The sequence below is a fragment of the Arachis ipaensis genome, chromosome B01, assembly GCF_000816755.2.
Source record: "Arachis ipaensis cultivar K30076 chromosome B01, Araip1.1, whole genome shotgun sequence".
Lineage (NCBI taxonomy): Eukaryota > Viridiplantae > Streptophyta > Magnoliopsida > Fabales > Fabaceae > Arachis > Arachis ipaensis.
The window spans coordinates 35467043-35487627 of NC_029785.2; the positions used below are offsets into that span (position 1 = coordinate 35467043).

Here is a 20585-nt window from a genome sequence, read left to right on the forward strand (position 1 = left end):
CCGAATATATATATATATATATAGAGAGAGAGAGAGAGAGAAAAAGAGAGAGTTTAGAGAAATTAATTATATATGCACAACTATGAAATTTAGGGGGGAAAAAAAAACATTTAGTTTAATTTACATCATGAAGGGTGCTGGGCAGCTGGGGGGTGGGGTAAGAACATGCCATATGGTGGTCATGTAAAAGTTCCACAAGTACCTCTGCTCCAATGGAGAAGTTGGCTCGCATCTGAATTGTTTATATATTTTTCCTGAATTTTTTGCGCATCCGAGTCATTGTTATTGTTACATACTCGGTCTCCCAATGTCTTTAAAATCAATCAAGGATCAAGGAATGGGACCAGATGTTGATGCCATGTAAAAGCCATTTGTGATTGAAACACAAAGGTTGCTGCTAGTTAAAGACCAAAGCGATATGCTATAACTTTGAGTGTTGTCTCCAAGGGCACCCACCTTCGAAAGCATTCTCTAACACATCTTCCATCCGCTTCGCAATCAGTATCTGTTAAGGAAAGTTCAGAAGCAAGATGTGGTTTAATATTTCATTTAAAATATAAGCTATTTAGCCATTTAGGACATGCATTGAGAACTATAGGAATTAAGAAGGATAGTCCCTAACGTTTGGGTAAATTCTAATTTTGTTTTTTAACGCTTGAAACGTCCAAAATAGTACTTTACCAAATTAAGAACACAGGAATATCCAATACAAAACCCATGGTAGATTTGCACTTTATTGTATGACAGCTAATGTGGGACATCTTAAATCTACATACCAGCATGAAGTAGAAATAAGTAAAATTACCTCCATATTGGCCAGAACTGATGATGGTACTTCAACCAAGTCCTTCAAGTTCCTTTCAGGTAGGATAACTCTCTTAATACCATGACGATGTGCTGCTAACACCTGTGAATGATTGACAAAAATTAGATGATGGTCCTTGATAAGAAAATGCATAAGTTCTAAATCACTGAACTATACAATAATTTGAAGCACATAATTTATGAGATGCCTATTTTTCTGCATGTCTGTCAAACAATTCACTACATACTCGCAAACTCTTTTCCCGAAAAATATCACTGTAGCATGCCCACAAACAAAGCACACAAATTGTTTGCTTGTCTAAGGACCGAAATTAACACAAGTAAACGCAGAGCACAAATAAACGCACTTAACAACCATATCTATGAATTATAAGTGAGGATTATTGTTTGGATGCAGCGAGTGTGAAAATATAAAAATTAAATAACAAAAAGTTCCCTGCTTTATGGTGGACAATGAAGTGTTTGAATATTATGTATATCAAATGTACAGAAAATCATCCTCTTTATAGAAGAATTACTGAAATAGAAATAACTAGAAAATAAGAAAAATACTAGCCTAAAATAAACGAAAGAATTCTAATCATAAAATTCCTAACATTAAGTTAAACTAAAAAGAAAAAGATATTATAATTAATTCTATTTACAGAAAAGATACATGAAAGAAATTAGGAATCTGATTTGATTTGATCTAGTCAACACTCCCCTTCAAGCTGGCTTGAAGTTATCCTTTATTGGCAGCTTGCTTATTATGCTATCAAAGGTCTTCTTGGGTAATCCTTTAGTTAGAACATCTGCTAATTGTTCCGTGGCCAGGCCGGAACATATGAGATACAAAGTTGTCCTCTCTCGATCTTTTCCTTTATAAAATGCTTGTCAATTTCAACATGTTTAGTTCTGTCATGTAGAACTGGATTATGGGCAATAGAAATTGCAAATTTGTTATCACAATACAACTTTATTGGTGGAGAAATGGAAACATTTAGTTCTTGTAGGATTTTCTCAATCCATACTGCTTCACATATTCCATGAGCCACTGCTCTAAACTCAGTTTCTGCACTACTTCGTGCCACAATACTCTATTTTTTACAACTCCAACTAACCAGGTTTCCTCCAACAAAAGTACAATACCCAGAAGTTGACCTTATCCATGACATTCTGTTAGGGACTTGGGTATTATGGGGTGCTCAAAGTCCTACATCGGATAGTATGGGATGCTTGATATTGTATATAAGGAGAGTGGTTCTTCCCCTTTATCAGCTAGCTTTTAAGGTGTCGTTTTCCGCTTCCCTTAGGTACTTAACAATGGTATCAGAGCTTGGTTGTTGGCGCCATGGAAAAGGCTACCTATAGGCCGGATTAAGGTGAATATCAAATACTGATAGCCAGTAAAAAAATGGCTACCGTTGGGTCAGTGTCGATAGAGTGAAGCCGCCGTGGACGTCACTGGAATTTATTTTAAGGGAAATATAGAAATACAATAGAACGACAGAGGAACTTTGAGAATCCTCTTCTCTCCTAGCCTAGGCCTTTCCAAATCTTTTCCTACCTCTCACCTAATCAGCTTTTTCTTTTATTGCCTTCCTTCTCTGTAACCAAATTAATTATCATAATTATCTCCTAAAATTAAGCATTCAACTCCTACGATTACACCTCTCTGATTCTCTCATTTGACTAATCCAATCATCAATTATTGTCACTTATGATCACACATTTTTATTGCTCTATTATTCTTCCATTTTCTTTATTGCTTCTTCTAGAATAATAATAAGGTAAAGGGATTATTTCCTTCTTTTTTTAGCTGCCTTTACTGTTGACTCAGCATTCTCTCTCTCTCTAGGGTATGTAACAATACCTTCCCTTTGAAGCATCACCTTGTCCTCAAGGTGAAAGGAAGGAAAGGCTTCTTGAATTGTAGCTGCTGCTTCCCACGAATTCTCAAATTCTAGAAGGTCCCTCCACTTGATAAACACCTCCAATTTATCAGCCACATTTTTTCTAACAGCTAGGATTTTTTGGGGTTCAGCTTGTAGTTCATACTCTTTTGTTAGACTCGTAGGAAGTGGCTGAATCTGAGCAGTGGACTTGACACACTTCTTCAATAAAGAAAAATAGAAGACCGGATGCACCCGAGCTCCTTCCGGTAATTTAAGCTTGTAGGGGACCATAGAATCTTGCACTCGGCTTTTGGTTGACCCTTTTTGCCAAGGTCTTCATTCGACAAGGCTGCAGTTTGAGGTACACAAACTCTCCTGGCTCAAAAGTTTACGTCCCTTCTCTTCCTATCAGCATATATCCTCATTCGGTTTTGGGCCCTTTCTAGTTGAAACCTCAATTCATCCAACATCTGATTCCTTTCCTCCATAAGATTTCTTACTTCTTCAACCACAGCTTCTCCCTCACCCCGCAACAGAACTGGGGGATCCCTTCCGTAAAGGGCCTTAAGGGAGTCAATTTTATCGACCCATGATAATTGGTGTTATACCAATATTCTGCCCAATTCAACAATCGGGGCCATTGTTTTGGTATAGACCCCACGAAGCACCTAAGGTAAGTTTCCACGCATTTGTTGACCGTCTCGCTTTGCCCATTCATTTGGGGATGATGGGCTAAGCTCATCTTTAATGATGTGCCTGCTGCTTTAAAGATTTTGGACCAGAAACCACTCATGAACTGGTCACGGTTGGAAACAATCGATGTAGGAAACCCATGAAATCTCACCACTTCCTTCACAAGAAGGTCTGCAACTTCCATTGCTGAATAAGGGTGAGATAAGGAAAAGAAATGAGCGTACTTCGTCATCCTATCAACCACAACGAAGATGATGGTGTCTTTGGTAGTCTTCCAATGAAGTCCATAGCTATATCCGACCAAATATTTGTCGGGATAAGGAGTGGCGGTAGCAGCCTAGCTGGAGTCAAGGTGGAATAGTTGTTCCTTTGGCATACTTCACAGTGTCTCATATAATCCATGATGGCCTTCTTCATTCCCTCCCAATACAGTATTCCAACTATCCTCTTACAAGTTTGAAAAAAACCAGAATGTCCTCCCAACTTTGTGTCATGGAATTCCTCCAATATCTTGGAAATCAACTTCGAATGCCTTGGAATAACCAAACGTCCTTGGTGCAGCAACCACCCATTTTTCAATGCATATCCAGCAGTAACCTCCTTTTCGAAAATCAGATCCTGCATGATGCTCGAGTTTTGGGTCATGTTGCACCTCATCTTCTAAGTTTTCCCATTCAGCAGCTGAAACCATAGAAACAGCAGCAAATTGGAATTTTCTGGAAAGGGCATCAGCTACTTTGTTGTCTTTCCCTGCCCTGTATTTTATTTCAAAATCAAACCTAAGCAACTTGGTCATCCACTTCTGTTGTTCCTTGCCTCCAATTCACATATCAAGAAAGAATTTAAGACTTTTCTAGTCCATATAAACAGTGAACCGTTGACCCCAAGAGGTAATGCCTCCATTTTTGAATTGCCAAGACCATAGCCATCAACTCTCTCTCATAAACAGATTTAGCTTGAGCCTGTTCAGAAAGTTTATGACTCATGTAAGCCACCGGCCTGCCTTCTTGCAATAGTACTGCCTTTATTCCCTTCCCGGAAGCATCAGTCTCCATTGCGAAGGGATTTGAAATGAAGGGACAGCCAACACTGGGACTATCACCATGGCAATCTTGAGTGCTTCAAAAACTGCTTGTGCCTCATTACCCCACTTGAATTGATCCTTCTTCAATAGTTGTGTAAGGAGCCAAGCTATGCCTCCATAATTCTTCACGAAACGGTGATAGTAACCGGTTAACCCAAGGAATCCCCTCAACCTTTTGAGGTCCTTTGGAACTGGCCAATCCACCATGTCTTGAACCTTTTTGGGATCTGCTACCACTCTTTCTTTAGATATAATGTGACCCAGGTATTCAACACGTTCTTGGGCGAGCAGTTCTTCTTATTGAGGTAGAGTTGGTTGCACCGGAGAACTTCAAAAATCTACTACGAATGACCCCAATGTTCTTCCAAACTCAAGCTATAGACGAGTATATCATCGAAGAAAACCAAAATGAACTTCCTCAAAAGTGGCTGCAACACCTACTTCATGAGTGCCTGGAAAGTAGAAGGAGCGTTTGTGATCCCGAAGGGCATCACGAGAAACTCAATGTCCTTCATGAGTTCGAAAAGCGGTTTTGTGGATGTCATCTTCTCTCATCCTTATTTGGTGATAGCCGGACTTGGGGTCTAATTTAGAGAATACTCTTGCATTTCCCAATTCGTCTAGTAGCTCATCAATCACCGGAATTGGGAATTTATCAGCTATGGTCTCTCGATTCAATGCTCGGTAATCTACACAGAATCGCCAGCCTCCATCTTTCTTTTTAACAAGGATCACCGGACTTGAGAACGGGCTAGTGCTCGGACGTATGATGCTAGAATTCAGCATCTCTTCTACAATTTTCTCAATCTTGATTTTCTGATATTGTGGGTATCTATAGGGTCTGATGCGAGGAATCTCTGACCTTTCCTTCAAGATAATTGTATGGTCCTTCTCGTGTTTGGATGGGAGGTCTACAGGGGTCTAAAATAAGTCCCCATATTGTTGCAGAAATTGTTTAGCTTCTGCAGAAATCACCTCTTACTCTTGCTCTTTGGTGGCAGCAACCCTGGTGGTGATAACATAACCCTCCCCATCACTTTTCAAAGCGTGCAAAGCTTTCTTCCATGAAGCCCTGCTTCTGCTCAAGGAAAGATCACCTTTTAGTTGCATCTCCCTACCATCTTGCTTCCAGTTCAATGTTAATTCTCTATAATCTCCCACAAACCTCCCTAGACTCGCCAGCAATCATGCTCCTACCACCACCTCCGAACGACTCAGCTTCATTACAAAGAAGTTTTAAACTATTTGGACCCCTTAAATATTCAAGTTAACTCCTTCACAGCCTTCATGCCCCTTTTCTACAGCGTCGTTCCCCACCTCCACTTGAAACTCCCTTATCTTTCTCACCGGTAACGCCAGCTGCCTAACCAACTCGGTGGCAATGAAATTTGCCGAAGCCCCAGGGTTGATGAGCACCACGACTGTTCTTCCCTGAATCTCCCCTTGGACCTTAAAGGTCTTGTGAGTAGTAAGTCCCCAATAGCTATATGATGACAGTTACAGCTCTTCTTGTTTAGGTTCCCCTTCATGTGCCTCTTAGTTCATCCCTACGTCTCCTTCTGCCTCTTCTTCTGCATCTTCTCCTAGGAGTATATTTGATAGTGCTTCATGGAGCACCTATGATCAGCTCCCCACTCCTCTCCACATCTGAAGCACAACCCTTTCCTCTGTCTCTCTGTCCACTCTTCGTTTGAAAGCCGCCGTGCTGCTGTTACGAGTCATCTACAAATGAAAAGCGCTAATGCCTCTGTTCGAACTGGTGTTAAGGCCTGTACGAGGAATAGGGGTGCCTCTGCTTATGTTGGATCCAATTTCGCCCCTCGATTCGCCTCTGTTGTCGTGGGTGTTGTACTTCGCCAAACTAGGATTTTTGAAAAATCCAAATCCAGCTCCCACCGAACCAGACCCCCTAACCTGCTCCCTTTCGGCAACACTTCCACCCTCCTGCCGTTAGGGTCAACTCCGGTCTCCTTCCATGCTTGATTTCTTCATTCAATAGCCGTGGCTCTATTCATTAGAGCTAGTAAGTTATCGAACCGAGCCACCTCCAACTCGACCTAAATTTTCTTTTTGAGTCCATTTGCAAACATGCACATAAGAGCCTCTGTTTCCAGGTTTTTCTGCGTTCTTGCTACAGCCTCAAACTCACACTTATACTGAGCGACGTCCTCCACCTGCTTCACCTCTAGTAACAGAGCCATGGGGTTGAAAGCAGCTCCAGGTTGAAAGCACATCTCTCTCTCTCTCTCTCTCTCTCTCTCTCTCTCTCTCTCTCAAAAGAAAAAAAAAGTTCATATGGATCTCTCTCTCTCTCTCTCTCTCTCTCTCTCTCGGCCAGGTGAATGCATAAACTGGCTTACCATGTACACAGCAAAGGCTATATCCGTTATAGGATAAATAGATTAGCCTTCCTACTAACCGCTGATATCTCCCTTTGTCCATTACATTTTCTGGTTCAGCTGGCTTCAATTTTAAGTTGGGCTCTATAGGTGTTTTAGCAACTTTACAACCAAGTAATTCCGTCTCTTTTAAAAGATTTAGGATGTACTTTTGTTGGTTCATAAAAATGCCTTTCTTATATCTTGCAAATTCAATTCCAAAAAAGTATTTTAATGAGCTAAGTTTTTTTATTTCAAATGCTTTGGCAAGCTTCTCCTTCAAGTCTTTCAGCTCCAAGATATCTTCACCTGTCAGAATAATGTCATCCACGTATACAATTAAGATAGCAGTTTTATTAGCTGTTGAATTTTTATAGAAAAGTGTATGGTTAACTTAGCTTTAAGTATAACTAACTCCCTTCACCGCCATTCCAAGTCGTTCAAACCAAGCTCTTGGGGATTGTTTCAATTCATAGAGAAACTTCTTTAGTTTGCATACTTTATTCCTCCCTAGTTCAGCCTCAAATCCGGGTGGAAGTTTCATGACCGCATCTTCCTCTAGCTCCCCATTCAGGAAAGCATTCTTTATATCCAATTGATGTAAACGCCAATTGTAATTCACAAGAGACAAGAGAATCCTCACAGAATTGAGTTTAGCAACTAGAGCAAAGGTTTCTTGATAGTATACTCCCTAGGTTTGTGTAAATCTCTTAGCTACTAACCTAGCCTTATACCTCTTTATGCTTCCATCAGCCTTGCACTTGATGGTGAAAATCCACTTTCAGCCAACCAATTTGTCCTGTGACAGGTTTATAATCTCCTAAGTTTTATTCCTCTTGAGTGCATGCCACTCTTCTGACACTACTACTTTCCAGTTGGAATCATTTAGTGCTTCCTTTATGTTCCTAAACTCAAACAGATTTGTAATTTTAGAAGTAAAGGTTCGATGATTTTGAGAGAGATTTTGATAAGAGACATAATTGGAAATAGGATGGTTAGTGCTGGTTTTGAGCGCTTTTTTGGTGCAGGTTCTGGTTTCTTTACTAAAGGCTATTGGTAAATTATTATTAGAAGTGGCAATTTCAGATTTACCTGGAAGTTCCTGATGTAATACAGTTGGACCGTCTTCTGAGTTTTCAAATTGGGTTGATACAGAGATGATGGGCTGGACTCTAGTCCTCTTGGGATATTTCCGAACATAACATTAAAGCTTCTTTTCTGATTGTGGTATTTTTTTTCCTGTTTGGGTTCCAACTAATTTTGGCACAATTACAGAATTGGTTTCCACATTTTGTTTTAAAATTTGCTTGATCAATGAAAGTTGTACCCTTAATATGTAAAATAGGAGTGGGTAAAGGTTCAAGCAAAAAAAAAAAATTCACTTAGACTCTCCCCCTGTAGAGAATTTTTCTAAAAAAAGGTTTCATATTCCAAAAAAGTAACATCAATGCTTATATAAAATCTTTGTGTGTATGAATTGAAACATTTATAACCCTTTTGACTTGGAGAATAACCAACAAAAATGTATTTTTTTCTGTCTTTGGATCAAGTTTATTTTGATATGAAGGTGTATGCAAAAACACAGTACAACCAAATACTTTTAAAGGTAAGTCAGAATGCAACGTACATGCTGAAAAATCATTGAAAGTATCCAACGATGTGCAGTAATTTAACACATGCGTGGACATTCGATTTATGTGATAGGCTGCTGTTAGGACAGCATCTCCCCATAAATACTTTGGAACATTACCCTCAAACATAATGGCACATGCTACTTCAAGATGTTTATTCTTCCTTTTAGCAATGCCATTTTGTTGGGGTGTATTGAGACATGTAAATTGATATTGAATACCTTTTTTTGAAGAAATTTACCAAGATTTTTATTAAAGTATTCAATGACATTATCATTCTTAATTTTGAAATTTGTGTGTCAAACTGTGTTTGTACCATTGTTGAAAAATATCATGCATGATATAGATCCAACATAGTTGTGTGTGGTCATCGATAAAGGTTACAACCATTTTTTTTCAAATTGAGTTGTTATTTTCGATAGACCCCATACATCACTATGAATTCAGTGGAAAGGTTTAGACGCATGATAAGATTAAGAGTAATAAGGAACTCTATGACCTTTTTGCACGAATATAACTGACATTTAAGTAAGGAAGAATCAATATTCTTAAACAAATTTGGAAACAAATGTTTGAGATGAAAAACTAGAGTGTCCATCATCTTAGCATTGCCAATCATCTTTCCCGAGGTCCGATCCTAAGAAATACCTTGAGTGTCAAAGAATGCCACAGCATAATTGAAATCCTTGCAGATTTTACTAATAGAGAGAAAATTACGAGAAAGCTTTGGTACATGTAGGACATTTCTTAGGTCAATATTTTTGGACAATTTAATTATACCTTTTTCAGCAATAGATGAAAAACTACCATCAACTCCTCTAATTTTCTCGTTTCCAAAGCAAGGAGAATAAGTTTTAAATAAGGGGGAGAGATTGATCATATGGTCAGATACACCTGAATCGACAATCCATGATGCATTCAAGTTTGAAGTGCAGTTAAGGGACATAGGAATACTAAAATTACCTGTTTAAGCCAAAGAACCGCTAGAAGTACTAGACACAGAACTGGAATTTAACATCCTTATGAGCTGTTCAACCTTTTCCTTACTCGAGGATGAATTTTCAACCTCATGAGCAGTTGGGGTAGAACGTATTCTGGGACTAGGTTTGCTGCCTTTAAAATATATTGGTTTTCCATGAATCTTCTAACAGATTTTTCGGGTGTGGCGAGGTTTATTGCAGTGGTCACATCAAAGATTGGAGGGGTGCTTCTGATTTGATGAACTTTTAAGTGCAGCAGGTGCCACTAAGAGTGCATTACACTCCAAAGAAGTCTGTTCAGTCTTGCCTTTTCCATCATCACAGCTCTACGAGTTTTCTCTCTTCTAACTTCAGCAAATACTTCTCCAATTAAAGGTAGGATTGCTCTTCCAATAATTGTGCCACGAACTTCATCTTAACTCCACATTGAGGCCTGCAAGAAATTGGAATATCCTCCCTTCTTCAACTGTTTGTTGGTGGTGTTTGGCATCAGCGGTTGAATTCCACTTGTAGTTATTGAAGTGGTCAAGGTCCTGTCACACCCGCTTCAATGTGTGGAAATATTTGGTGACATTGTCACTCCCTTGTTGAATTTCTCTAGCTTTCAGAATAAATTCATAAATCTGGAATTTGTTACCAAGATCAGAATACATCTCCTTGACACAATCCCACAATTCTTTGGCAGTAGTATAGTACATTATAGTTACTACCGATATCCTCTTCCATTGAATTCACCAGCCATGTCATCACCATGGAATTTTCGATATCCCACACATTATATTGTGGATCAGTGACATTAGGCTATCTTCGCTCATCAGTGAGATATCCAATCTTTCCTCTTTCACAGATGTACATCTGAACTGATTGAAACCACCTAAGGTAGTTTGACCCATTGAGTCGAAATGTAGTGATCTGAACTGAATGATAGTCACCACTAACTAGTACCTATTGCTCAAATTTTAAATCTGATGGAATAGGAGTGGTATTCTCCTTCTGTTCATGATTAATGACTGAAGAACTGTCAGTCATAACTATAAATCAGAGGCACAATGCAAAAACCTTGCTTTGATACCAACTTAAAAGTGTTTGAATATTATGTATATCAAATGTATAGGGAATCATTCTCTTTAGAGAGGAATTACTGAAATAGAAATAACTAAAAAATAGAAAAAATACTAGGCTAAAATAAAAGAAAGATTTCTAATCATAAAATCCCTAAAATTAAACTAAACTAAAAAAAAAGGATATTATAATTAATTCTATTTATAGAAAATATACATGAAAGAAATTAGAAATCTGATTTTGATTTGACAACAGGCAGCCATGGCCAATTCCCTGCTTTAAGGTGGACAATGTGGTGGCCATGGCCAATGGCAGAAGAGTCGCCAGATTAGATCAAAAGGAAATTGTAGAATGTAGGATTTGACATCAAAGTCACAGAAATAAAAAATAGAGTTTAACTAAGATTTAAGAACAGAATAAGTTTCACAAGCAAATGAACCTGTATTTCTTATTTTTCTTATGAATTTTATCCGAGTTACGTTTCTTGCTCGTACAGTCGTACTAATCAGTATAGTAGTTAATTTGGGCTAACATCCTATTTCATCTTGCATGGAACAAAGACCCATCGTAGCTTCATAGAAAGTTTATACAGATTATGAAGACATAAGAACTTTACCTTATCCTTGACGCCACCAACAGGGAGTACAAGCCCCCTCAATGTCATTTCTCCAGTCATAGCTGTATCTGATCTTACCCTCTTCTGACTGAAGAGTGATACCAGCGCTGTGACCAAAGTAACACCAGCTGAAGGACCATCTTTAGGTACAGCACCAGCCGGAAAATGAATGTGTACATCTCGGCCCTCTAAAAGATTAATACCGTCTGCCGTAGCCAGCCCAAAGTCAGTTGCCCTTGCCCTTACCTATAAAACCAATCCTCTATAGTTACGAGCATGTAATGATAGTTGATTTAATCCATGTAAGTCACACACATAATGTTAAAGTACACACCACCTTGCTGCTAAAGGGAATGACAGTGCCTTGAAACAATACTTATTGGCAAATGAAACCCCTTAGATAATTAATCATATATGCACAGGTGCCATAGATTTTTGAAACAGAGCTCATAAGATGCATGTAAGAAGATGGGAGGAAAAATAGAATTAGATATTATAGCTTACCCATGTCAATGCAATTTGAGCTGATTCTTTGATAACATCACCAAGTTGTCCAGTGAGATGCAGTTCACCCTTCCCTGCCATTGCCGTAGCCTCCACGAATTGAACTTCTCCACCAAAAGAAGTCCAAACCAGTCCAACAGAGACTCCAGGGGTTGAAACACGATCTGCAGCTTCTCTATCATCAAATCTTGGAGGCTGCATTCAACGATATCAATAAATTAGGCAGTACTTCTTAAGCATATTATCAAATCTCTTAGATTTTTTAGTGAAAACCTTTCAGGATGAGAAGTTGAGAACTATAACCAGGGTAACTCATTTAAATGTAACAAAGCCTTCTCTATGTACTATAACATATCATTCTATATTAATTACCCCAAGCACTTTTTCAAGCATAGCTTCGTCAACAATGAGAGGAGAGGCAATCTTGAACGTGTTTGATATTTCCCGACTATTGACACCCATTGGTATCACCTCCATTTCAACTTCAGTGCTGTCAGCAAGTCTGTTTTCCATAAGTGGTGTAGCAAGTCCCCGCATCCCTTTGTTTAGTGGAACTACCTGTTCTTGCTCTGCAACTTTTACTGCAGCAGCACGTGCCAGGGCAGCCAGATTCCTTTCCAAGTTTCGCACACCAGCTTCCCTGGTATATCTTTGAATGACAAGTTTCACCATTTCCTACATCAAAGGAGTTCATTAAAACTCTGTAACAAAAGATTACTTGCATCCTTTCAAGATGGAACACAACATAGAGGAAAGAATGCAATCCCAAGAACTACTAAAGCAAGACTTCTGGTGTTCAATCAACAACAGTATGACCTAAGTTTAAAACATACCATTGATCTTCCAAAGATTTTGCAGATTTAAGAAAAGAGATCTGCTAGACTCGATAACTATAAATTTAATTGCTAAGTCATAGATTTATTTAAAAGATGACAGATTAATAAATAACATAGTCCCTTTTTTTCCTATGAAAGGTGGACACTAGAATATTTACTTGTTTGCTTGCTTAAATTTAACCCTAGATGGAACTGAAAATATTTGTTCTTCTGGCAAATGAACAGAAAATCTGCATCACTCCCTAACTACCATATTGAAGACAGGCAGTACCTCTGGAACCTGAAGAAACTCAGAACTCAATCCATGCTGGTCTAAAACTCTTGGAATCAAATGATGCATGGCAATTTGGAGCTTCTCCTCAGGTGTGTATCCAGGAAGCTCAATAACTTCCATTCTATCCAGAAGTGGTGGAGGAATAGGCTGCATCCTATTTGCTGTTGCCACAAAAATTACCTTGGATAGATCAAATGGAACATTCAAATAGCTAGCTAAGATTAAGGAACAACTTTTGAACTAATCCTGTCCCGTTCGCAATAATTTTAAACAGAAAAGAAAAAAGATAAGTAAAGGAAAAAAACAAATAAACAAAAACAAAACTTCCTTATAATAGGAAAAGATCACTTGGGGTTGACATAGTAAAAATGCAATAGAACATGTGTTCTAATCAAGAAATTACTACTGCAGCATAGGATACTGATCATTGAATGTTTTATTTTGTTCGGGATCAAGAACTTCGAGCAACGCTGAAGCTGGATCTCCACGAACATCAGAACCTGTTTTGTCAACTTCGTCAAGCAACATAACTGGGTTGCAAACAGCTACTCTCTACAGGTCAAATGCACAAAAGCATTTCAGTGTAAGACCAAACAGCATGAACTAAATTTTACAAATTCTATTCTTTAGTCCAACACTACAGTAACTAAAATTAACCTTACATCATATGATAATGAAAGAATAAATGAACTTTGCCACATGAATTTACAAATCAAAATTCATACATAAATACTCATTAAACTCGGTATTGACATTTTACGCTCTCACAAAATGACATTTTTGTTAGAATAAATGAGATTGCCAGAAAGATATATATATATATATATATAGAGAGAGAGAGAGAGAGTGAAGGAAATGAGACTTCATCTCATCTAAACTCCAATCATATGCACTGAATGCTCAGAAAACAGTCACACCTCATACAGAAAACCATCTTGCAGTAGGAATCCACTACCTCTATTATGCTAAATCTGCATTGTTCATTCTAATATTCTATGGTTTTTTGCAAACATTTGGCATCTAAATTGTCTTCATGCTTCCTAATATTGACCCATCTGATCTCTAATTTCATTCACTAGGACAAAATCAAATTGCAAAAGGCAAAAGAAAATGCAAGAATTCTATGTATCAAAATCTTAAACTATAAATAATTTTCAGCATATGTTTACAAAGGCCCTACAGATCGTAATATAGGTATCTTCAAAATTTATGATGAGTTTGGAAAACTCTAAGTTAACATTTGTGATGACTAAACATTATTAATTTGATTAATTGCAAAAATATTAATTTAATTTCAATTCATGTATGTTGATTAAATTAATTGTTTGCTATGCAGGTTCTGTTTGGGCCGAACAGAGAAGAAAATTGTTGCAAGCCCAATTGTTTTAAAAAAAATAAATTCAGCATTAATGCAAAAATGTTTTGATTCTTGTGGCTGAATTGTTATCACATTAGCTGGGCCAGTTTGAATCATTATTGCTACAAGCCCAATTGAAATCTTTGCTAAAAAGACCAAAGCTTGGTCCGAAACTATTAAGCAAAGAAAGCAAAGTTTCATTGCTTCCAACGGATCTCATTCTTTCCTTCAAGTAATGGAATTCAAAATTTTATTAAGGATAGTTAATGCAGACCTTGGAACAATGAGAGAGAAATTGTTATGGATTTGATGGTTTGCCTTAATGAGGCACGCTACCTAAAGCAAAGGGAAGTAAAAGCAAATCATTTTTTATTTAATTTGTCAAGATCACTTAAGTGCTTTTCTTTTCCTCTCTCATTTCTCTTCTCTCTTTCGGTCATTACACAGCAAACCATGGAAGCTAAAGCTACCCACCGAAGAGAAGAAGAAGCACGCTACAAGACCATCACAATGATGGCAAGAAAAAGCAAACTAAAAGTATGCTGTGGCTAAGATTCTCAACACTTGTGGTAAGATTTGGTAAAAAGATCTTGACTTCTCCATACCCAAAAATGGAAGAGAAGATATCGGTCAGAGAAGAAGATCCTTAGAGAGGATAACTTGTCTCTGATTCTACTCAACCACCACAGAAGGTAGCTACAGTGGCTATGTGATGGAGGAGGCAGAGATTGGAGCAGATGAAGCTATCATCATCATGAAGCATCAAGGGCCAGAGGTTCATCTTGGAGAGCAAAGCAAGGATGGAGGGCTCGGATTGATGAAGATTGGTGACCAAGAAAGGACTAGAGGTAATTGCATGTTGGGTTTTTCATGGGTTATCTCTTCTCTCTCTCTGGCCGAACTGGTTCTGTTTGAAGAAGAAGAAGATTAGCTTGGTTTGTTTAGTTTCAACTTTGGAGGCTTCTCCCTATAAGTAAGGGTGAACAGTCAGGGTTTGATTCAAGGAGAAAAGAGTGAGAGTGCAAAGCATAGGGTTTTCAGAGCTACCTAAACTAACAGAATTTCTTTTCCTTCAATGTATTCTGCTTTGTAATTTTCTGTTTAATTTTGTCTGTCTTGAGTCTCATGGAAAAAGGCAAACAGTGAGGTTTGTAAGAAAAAGCCATAGAACAGAAAAAGGCAAAGTGCACAAAATTAAAAGAAAAAGTCATAGATGTCCTTAGAGTTCCTTTGTACATCTGTGTTGTGTTTCATGATTCTGTGGGAATTTCATTGCAAGTTGGGTTAACACTTAGCAATGAAAGCTTGGCAGTAACCAAGTCAAGTTTAGGATTGGGTTTAGATTCTGGACTTGTCCCGGATAGGAAGGGTAGTTCTTAGGGAGAATTGGTGTTTGTAATCAAAGATGATTATAGTGAAATTCCATCATTGTTGTGATGGAGACTGGATGTAGGCTGCACTGCACTTAGCAGCTGAATCAGGATATATCTGGGTGTAATTTTCTCTCTTTTCTACTCCATTTCTGTTTCTGCTGCACATGAGATAAAACTGAAAAATATCTCGTGCTGATCGACGAGACAAAAAGAAAAGTCTCGTGGCTGGGTACGAGACAAAAAAAAGTCTCGTAGCTGGTTACGAGACAAAAAGGCACAAAGTCTCCAGAAGTTGTTTCAAAGACCAGCAAGTGTTATCAAGCGAAAAAGGGGCTAATATTCAATCCCCCTTCTCTTAGCCACTGAAAACCATCAATTTAAGTGGATATTAAGTCATTAACCTTTAATCCATCTATAAGTCTCCCAGGCATGCTTCCAACGTATGTTCTCCTATGCCCTCTAATATCAGCCTCATCCTTGACTCCACCAAGGGATATGCGCAAAAATTTCCTTCCCAAGGCAGCAGCAATGGAAGATGCCAATGATGTTTTTCCAACACCTGGTGGTCCAACAAAGCATAACACAGGGCCTCTTGCATCTGGTTTAAGCTGTGTTTCATACATATACTTGATTAGAAACAGATTAAATTTCACAAAGTACAACATATATACAGGCAAAAAAGTCATAGTAATTGACAACCTTGCGAACGGCTAGGTATTCAATTATCCGCTGCTTGACCTTTGCTAAACCATAGTGATCACTGTCCAAACGCTTCCGGGCAGCTCTTAAGTCTAGCTCAAGCTCTTCGCTGGCCCTCTGCCACGGCAGATCAGCAAGAAGCTCTAGGTAAACCCGTGAACTGGTATACCCAGGTTGCTGAGGCTGCATTTTTTTAAGTCTCCTGAGACCGAAATTACAGTAAATTTAACTGATTATCTCCATAACTGGTAATTTCATCATAAAGATCAATAATCACCATCATCAGAAAGTACCTCAACTCTCTGTGTGCATGCTTCCATATATTCTGAGGCATTCCGGCACCCTGCATCTTTCGTTCCAGGGCAACCAGGTCATCCTCATCATCATCATTATCACCAAGTTCCTCTTTGATAGCTCTCATCTAAAATATTTTTAGCAAAACAAGGAAAACAAAATACTGCTATTAAATAAAAGCCAAAAACGGATAGCACATATAAACAATAGTAAAATGTTACCCTGCTGAGCTGGCCAGAAAATTCTAAACCCATTACATAATAGATTGCTGCTTACATGGATATCACTAAGTTTCTGATAATTACACGATATCCCAGCATATTCTATCATAAAACCAGAACAACTAACTACCCAGAATTTTCTGGCGCCTTACAGACCAAGAATATTCAATTGCTGGGCATAAAAACATGCACACAATTGTCATAGGAAACATCAGAGAGTATAGCAATGCCATTTAAGCAACAAGGTCACATCAATCATGTTAAACCTACATCTAAACAGAGAGAAACTAAAATGTTTTACATAAGTTTCTCTCTTAAAAATAGGTATTACAATGTAGTGCCTAAATATGTCATAGAATCCTACAATTAATATACAAAAACAGTAGAATCTTATTCCACTAAGTAGGGTCAGTTAAACTCAACATCAATATGAAATCCTAAAATAATAAAGGAAATGTTTCCTACTGAAATGCTAAAGCAAACTGCTTTGAGTGAAGTTCAGCCAACACAGTCATCGTTGTAAATTGTTGGCTTGAAACATGTCAATGAATTTAACAAGGTTGAAACTATATCATTAAAACCTATGTCCTTGCTTTACATTTAACGAATATATTAGCCAAAATGGTGCCAGAACCCTAACCTGCTGGCGCAGAAGAAATTCTTTTTGGGATTTTGACAACTGTCCTTCAACCTTCTGTGAAATTTTCTCCGCAACACGAATTGACTGTTCGCAGGAGACATGCCAGGAATTAGAGACAGACAATATGAAACCAGGCCAGCACTAGGAACCATTACCTATATTGCTTACTTGTAAGTGCCTATCAACTAACTCGGTTGCTTTTGAAAGCCTGACTTTGGGGTCAACTGAATCCAACATAGATAGCTGTTCTTCAAAACTGATCTCAAAGCTAGCAACAAATATATCAGCCAACTTGTGAACTGGAACAGTATCCAAAAGGACTTTTGTCCTTCCACCAGTTTTTTGTTTCTGTAAATTAAGCTCAAATTGTGAGCACATAATATGAATATAATTAAGAAAGCATGACTGGCCCAAAATATTATAAATGATGGTCGCTATCAACAACATAAAAGTCCAACAGATTACCTAAAGATTAGCCTATCTACAAGCTGTCAAGGTATATGTTGAGCCACCATATCAAATCTAACTGTATTATTCAACAGATTATAACAGTACACCAAGGTTTTTAAAGTCCAATATTCAAATGGCATTTCACATATTCAGTCAATGTCGGTGGAAGAAATCTTCAAGGAGAAGCATTACCAGTTCCAAAGCAGAAATAAGCTCCATGGCAGTTGCTTTAAATTGGCGAGACAACATTATGAAATCTGGGTCTTGCTCCACTTGTTCCATCTCTAAATTAGAAAAATGGAAGTAACTCAGCATCTTCAAAGATAATGGATTACATCTCACCAGTAATAAAATCACAAGAAAACTTATTTAGACTTCCTTTTTTGCCTTTTTATCATAATGCTAAAATTTGGCAAAGTTTGATAAAACGAAAGACAAGAATCATGATTGAATAAACTACTTCCAGACCTTGTAAACCCACATACCCACTCCTCAATAGAAGGTTCATAATTTAAAAAAAAAAAGTATTATTGTCTTATCTAACATTTGACATCTTTTTCAAAGAGGAAATGATACCTCACATATATCTTCAAGACTTCAAATATAACTCACATTAGCATATCTACCATACTACATTACATCATCACATATTCACATACATATTTATGATAGTGCTTTAATTGCTAACTGTGCAAATGCATCACCATGCACTTCATAGCAGGAAAACAAGATTGATATAGAACAAGAAAGTATTTGTGGGAGGAACCAATTGCCACAAGATTATTGGTTTTATTCTTGGGGAGAAAAAATAATATCAAAAGCCAAGTTATTATTGCCACAAGGATACATCTCTAACATGTTATTATTCTTTCCAACTTCTGCTTGTCAATTTCAATATTGAGAATAGCCAAGTATAAAAATGTAAATTTCCTACGCAAAAGTTAATACTGAAGTTAAAGATAATGGAATTACCAGTCTTAGTCATCTCAAGGGACGATATCCTTGCAGTATGGTATGTTCCTCTTGTGCTAAGTTCCTGGACACTAAATCTGCATAAGCCTTCAAGAACAACTATGTATGTGACCCTCCCACTTGGTTTCTCCACTCCCCTTGATAAATGTAATGCTCGAGCAGCTACCCCTCTGAAATTCCCAAAATCCATAAATTTCTCATTTTGTACCATTGCAAGCTTGTTTAATCTAGCTATACCTGGAATGCCAATGAACAACATCATTCGGTTTTTTTGTTTCAAGCTTATGAGAATCAGATGAACCACCTAGGACTTTTGCGCTTTGGTCTACAGAATCAGTACCTGCACCCACAAGGAACATGAATAAAAATGACCATTACAAAACTGGCGAATTTTTTTCCCTTTAAAAAGACCAAGAGAAAAACTAATCCGTTTAAAACCTTGAGATACAACTGGGCCCAGGGGCTTAATTTCAGCAGCATCACGCACTGGCAAGATGCCAATCAATCCCTTCTCTTCTCGCTGCCAAAGTTCTTGCTCCACCAGCTTCACACTTCATTGACACAAATATAAAAGAGAAAAGAAGTCACAAGTATGCACAAGCTTGAAGACAATAAATGAATAAATTCAACTGTTAGCTAAATGCCAATCCATTCAAAAGTAGAAACTGTCGAGTTCTCCATGATAGCATACCATTGATACCAATAAATTTTTTATTTAAAAAAATAGACTAAATATCTGACCAGCACGTGATAAATGAAATCAACAACGAAAATTGTTACTTCCTCCGTATAAAAACATGTCTTTTTCACTTTTTTAAATATTGAAAATTCAACGAATTTAGACATAAATTGTGTTTAGACTTTAGATACATTAGCGTCAGTCAACTGTCAACTAGAAAGTAAACCTCTTCCGGTATTTTTTATTTTTATTAGAATTGAATAGACCTAACTCATTCAAAAAACTAGCTCAATTGGTGAAAGTTGTCTAACACTTGTAAAATATAACGAGACCATATTCTCATACTCGAATCAAGAGTTCATACATGGCAAAGCACTCAAGCCAGCCAATAATTGGTCCAAAATATCCACTTTACTGAGGAAAAATCGCTTTTTGCCTCTAAAAGTTGGAAAATTCTCGGAGTAAGCAGCTTTATTACTATTGATTATAAGTTTATAACCTATTTTGAACACAAAATAAGATAATTCGAAACAAACAACAAAAAGAACAAGGTAAAAAAACATAATAACAATAATAAACAAAAGCAAAAGCAAAAAGCAAAAACTCAACTACGGCTGTTATTAGGGATCAAATTAATTTGAAAATTTGGTTAGGAACAAAAGAAGGCGCAAAATAAGAAAGAAAATTGGTACCTGCTAGGGGAAGTACATCGGATTCTGATGATGGCGCCGGGTAAGAGGACCTTGTTCCTGAAAGGAAGGATCGCCAAGCGACTCGGAAGCTCCACCGATTCGGCCATGGTCGTGATTCGGTGTGAGGGAATATCCACCGATCAATGAATCAGTGACTTGTGACTTGTGAGAGAGAAGAAGAAAGGAAAATTGGAGAAGGGAAGCAAACAAAGACGAAGAAGAAAGAAAGGGAACGTAACTAACGACCTTTGGACCTTTGTTTCCTTCTTAAACATATGCACACTCTCTCTATCTCTCTCCCCTGTTTACCATTTTGCTTTTTAAAACATAATTCATCTTTCTAATCATATGTTACCACTATTTTTACCTGTAAATATAAATCTTTTAAAATTATATAAGTTTTGTCATTATATTATAGATAGAAGATAGAAGATAGAAGATATAGAAGATA

General features: G+C 37.7%; 1 protein-coding gene across 2 annotated transcripts; it reads right to left on the minus strand.

Annotated features, from left to right (window-relative positions):
• On the minus strand, positions 39–20436 carry LOC107628791 (lon protease homolog 2, peroxisomal). 2 transcript variants are annotated; one of them, XM_016331396.2, is made up of 17 exons: positions 20135–20434; positions 19202–19314; positions 19001–19103; positions 18764–18933; positions 17984–18075; positions 17510–17689; positions 17342–17425; positions 16480–16607; positions 16187–16388; positions 15889–16095; positions 13179–13309; positions 12755–12968; positions 12020–12322; positions 11648–11842; positions 11144–11389; positions 806–907; positions 39–505 (listed from the first exon to the last, which is right to left on the minus strand). In XM_016331396.2, the coding sequence occupies exons 1-17, from the start codon at positions 20239–20241 to the stop codon at positions 422–424; spliced, it is 2661 nt and encodes an 886-aa protein (XP_016186882.1). In that variant the 5' UTR covers positions 20242–20434; the 3' UTR covers positions 39–421. The 2 variants fall into 2 exon arrangements, with proteins under 2 accessions (XP_016186882.1, XP_020975780.1); XM_021120121.1 differs by lacking the exons at positions 39–505; positions 806–907 and adding an exon at positions 3827–9998 and having other exon boundaries at positions 20135–20436.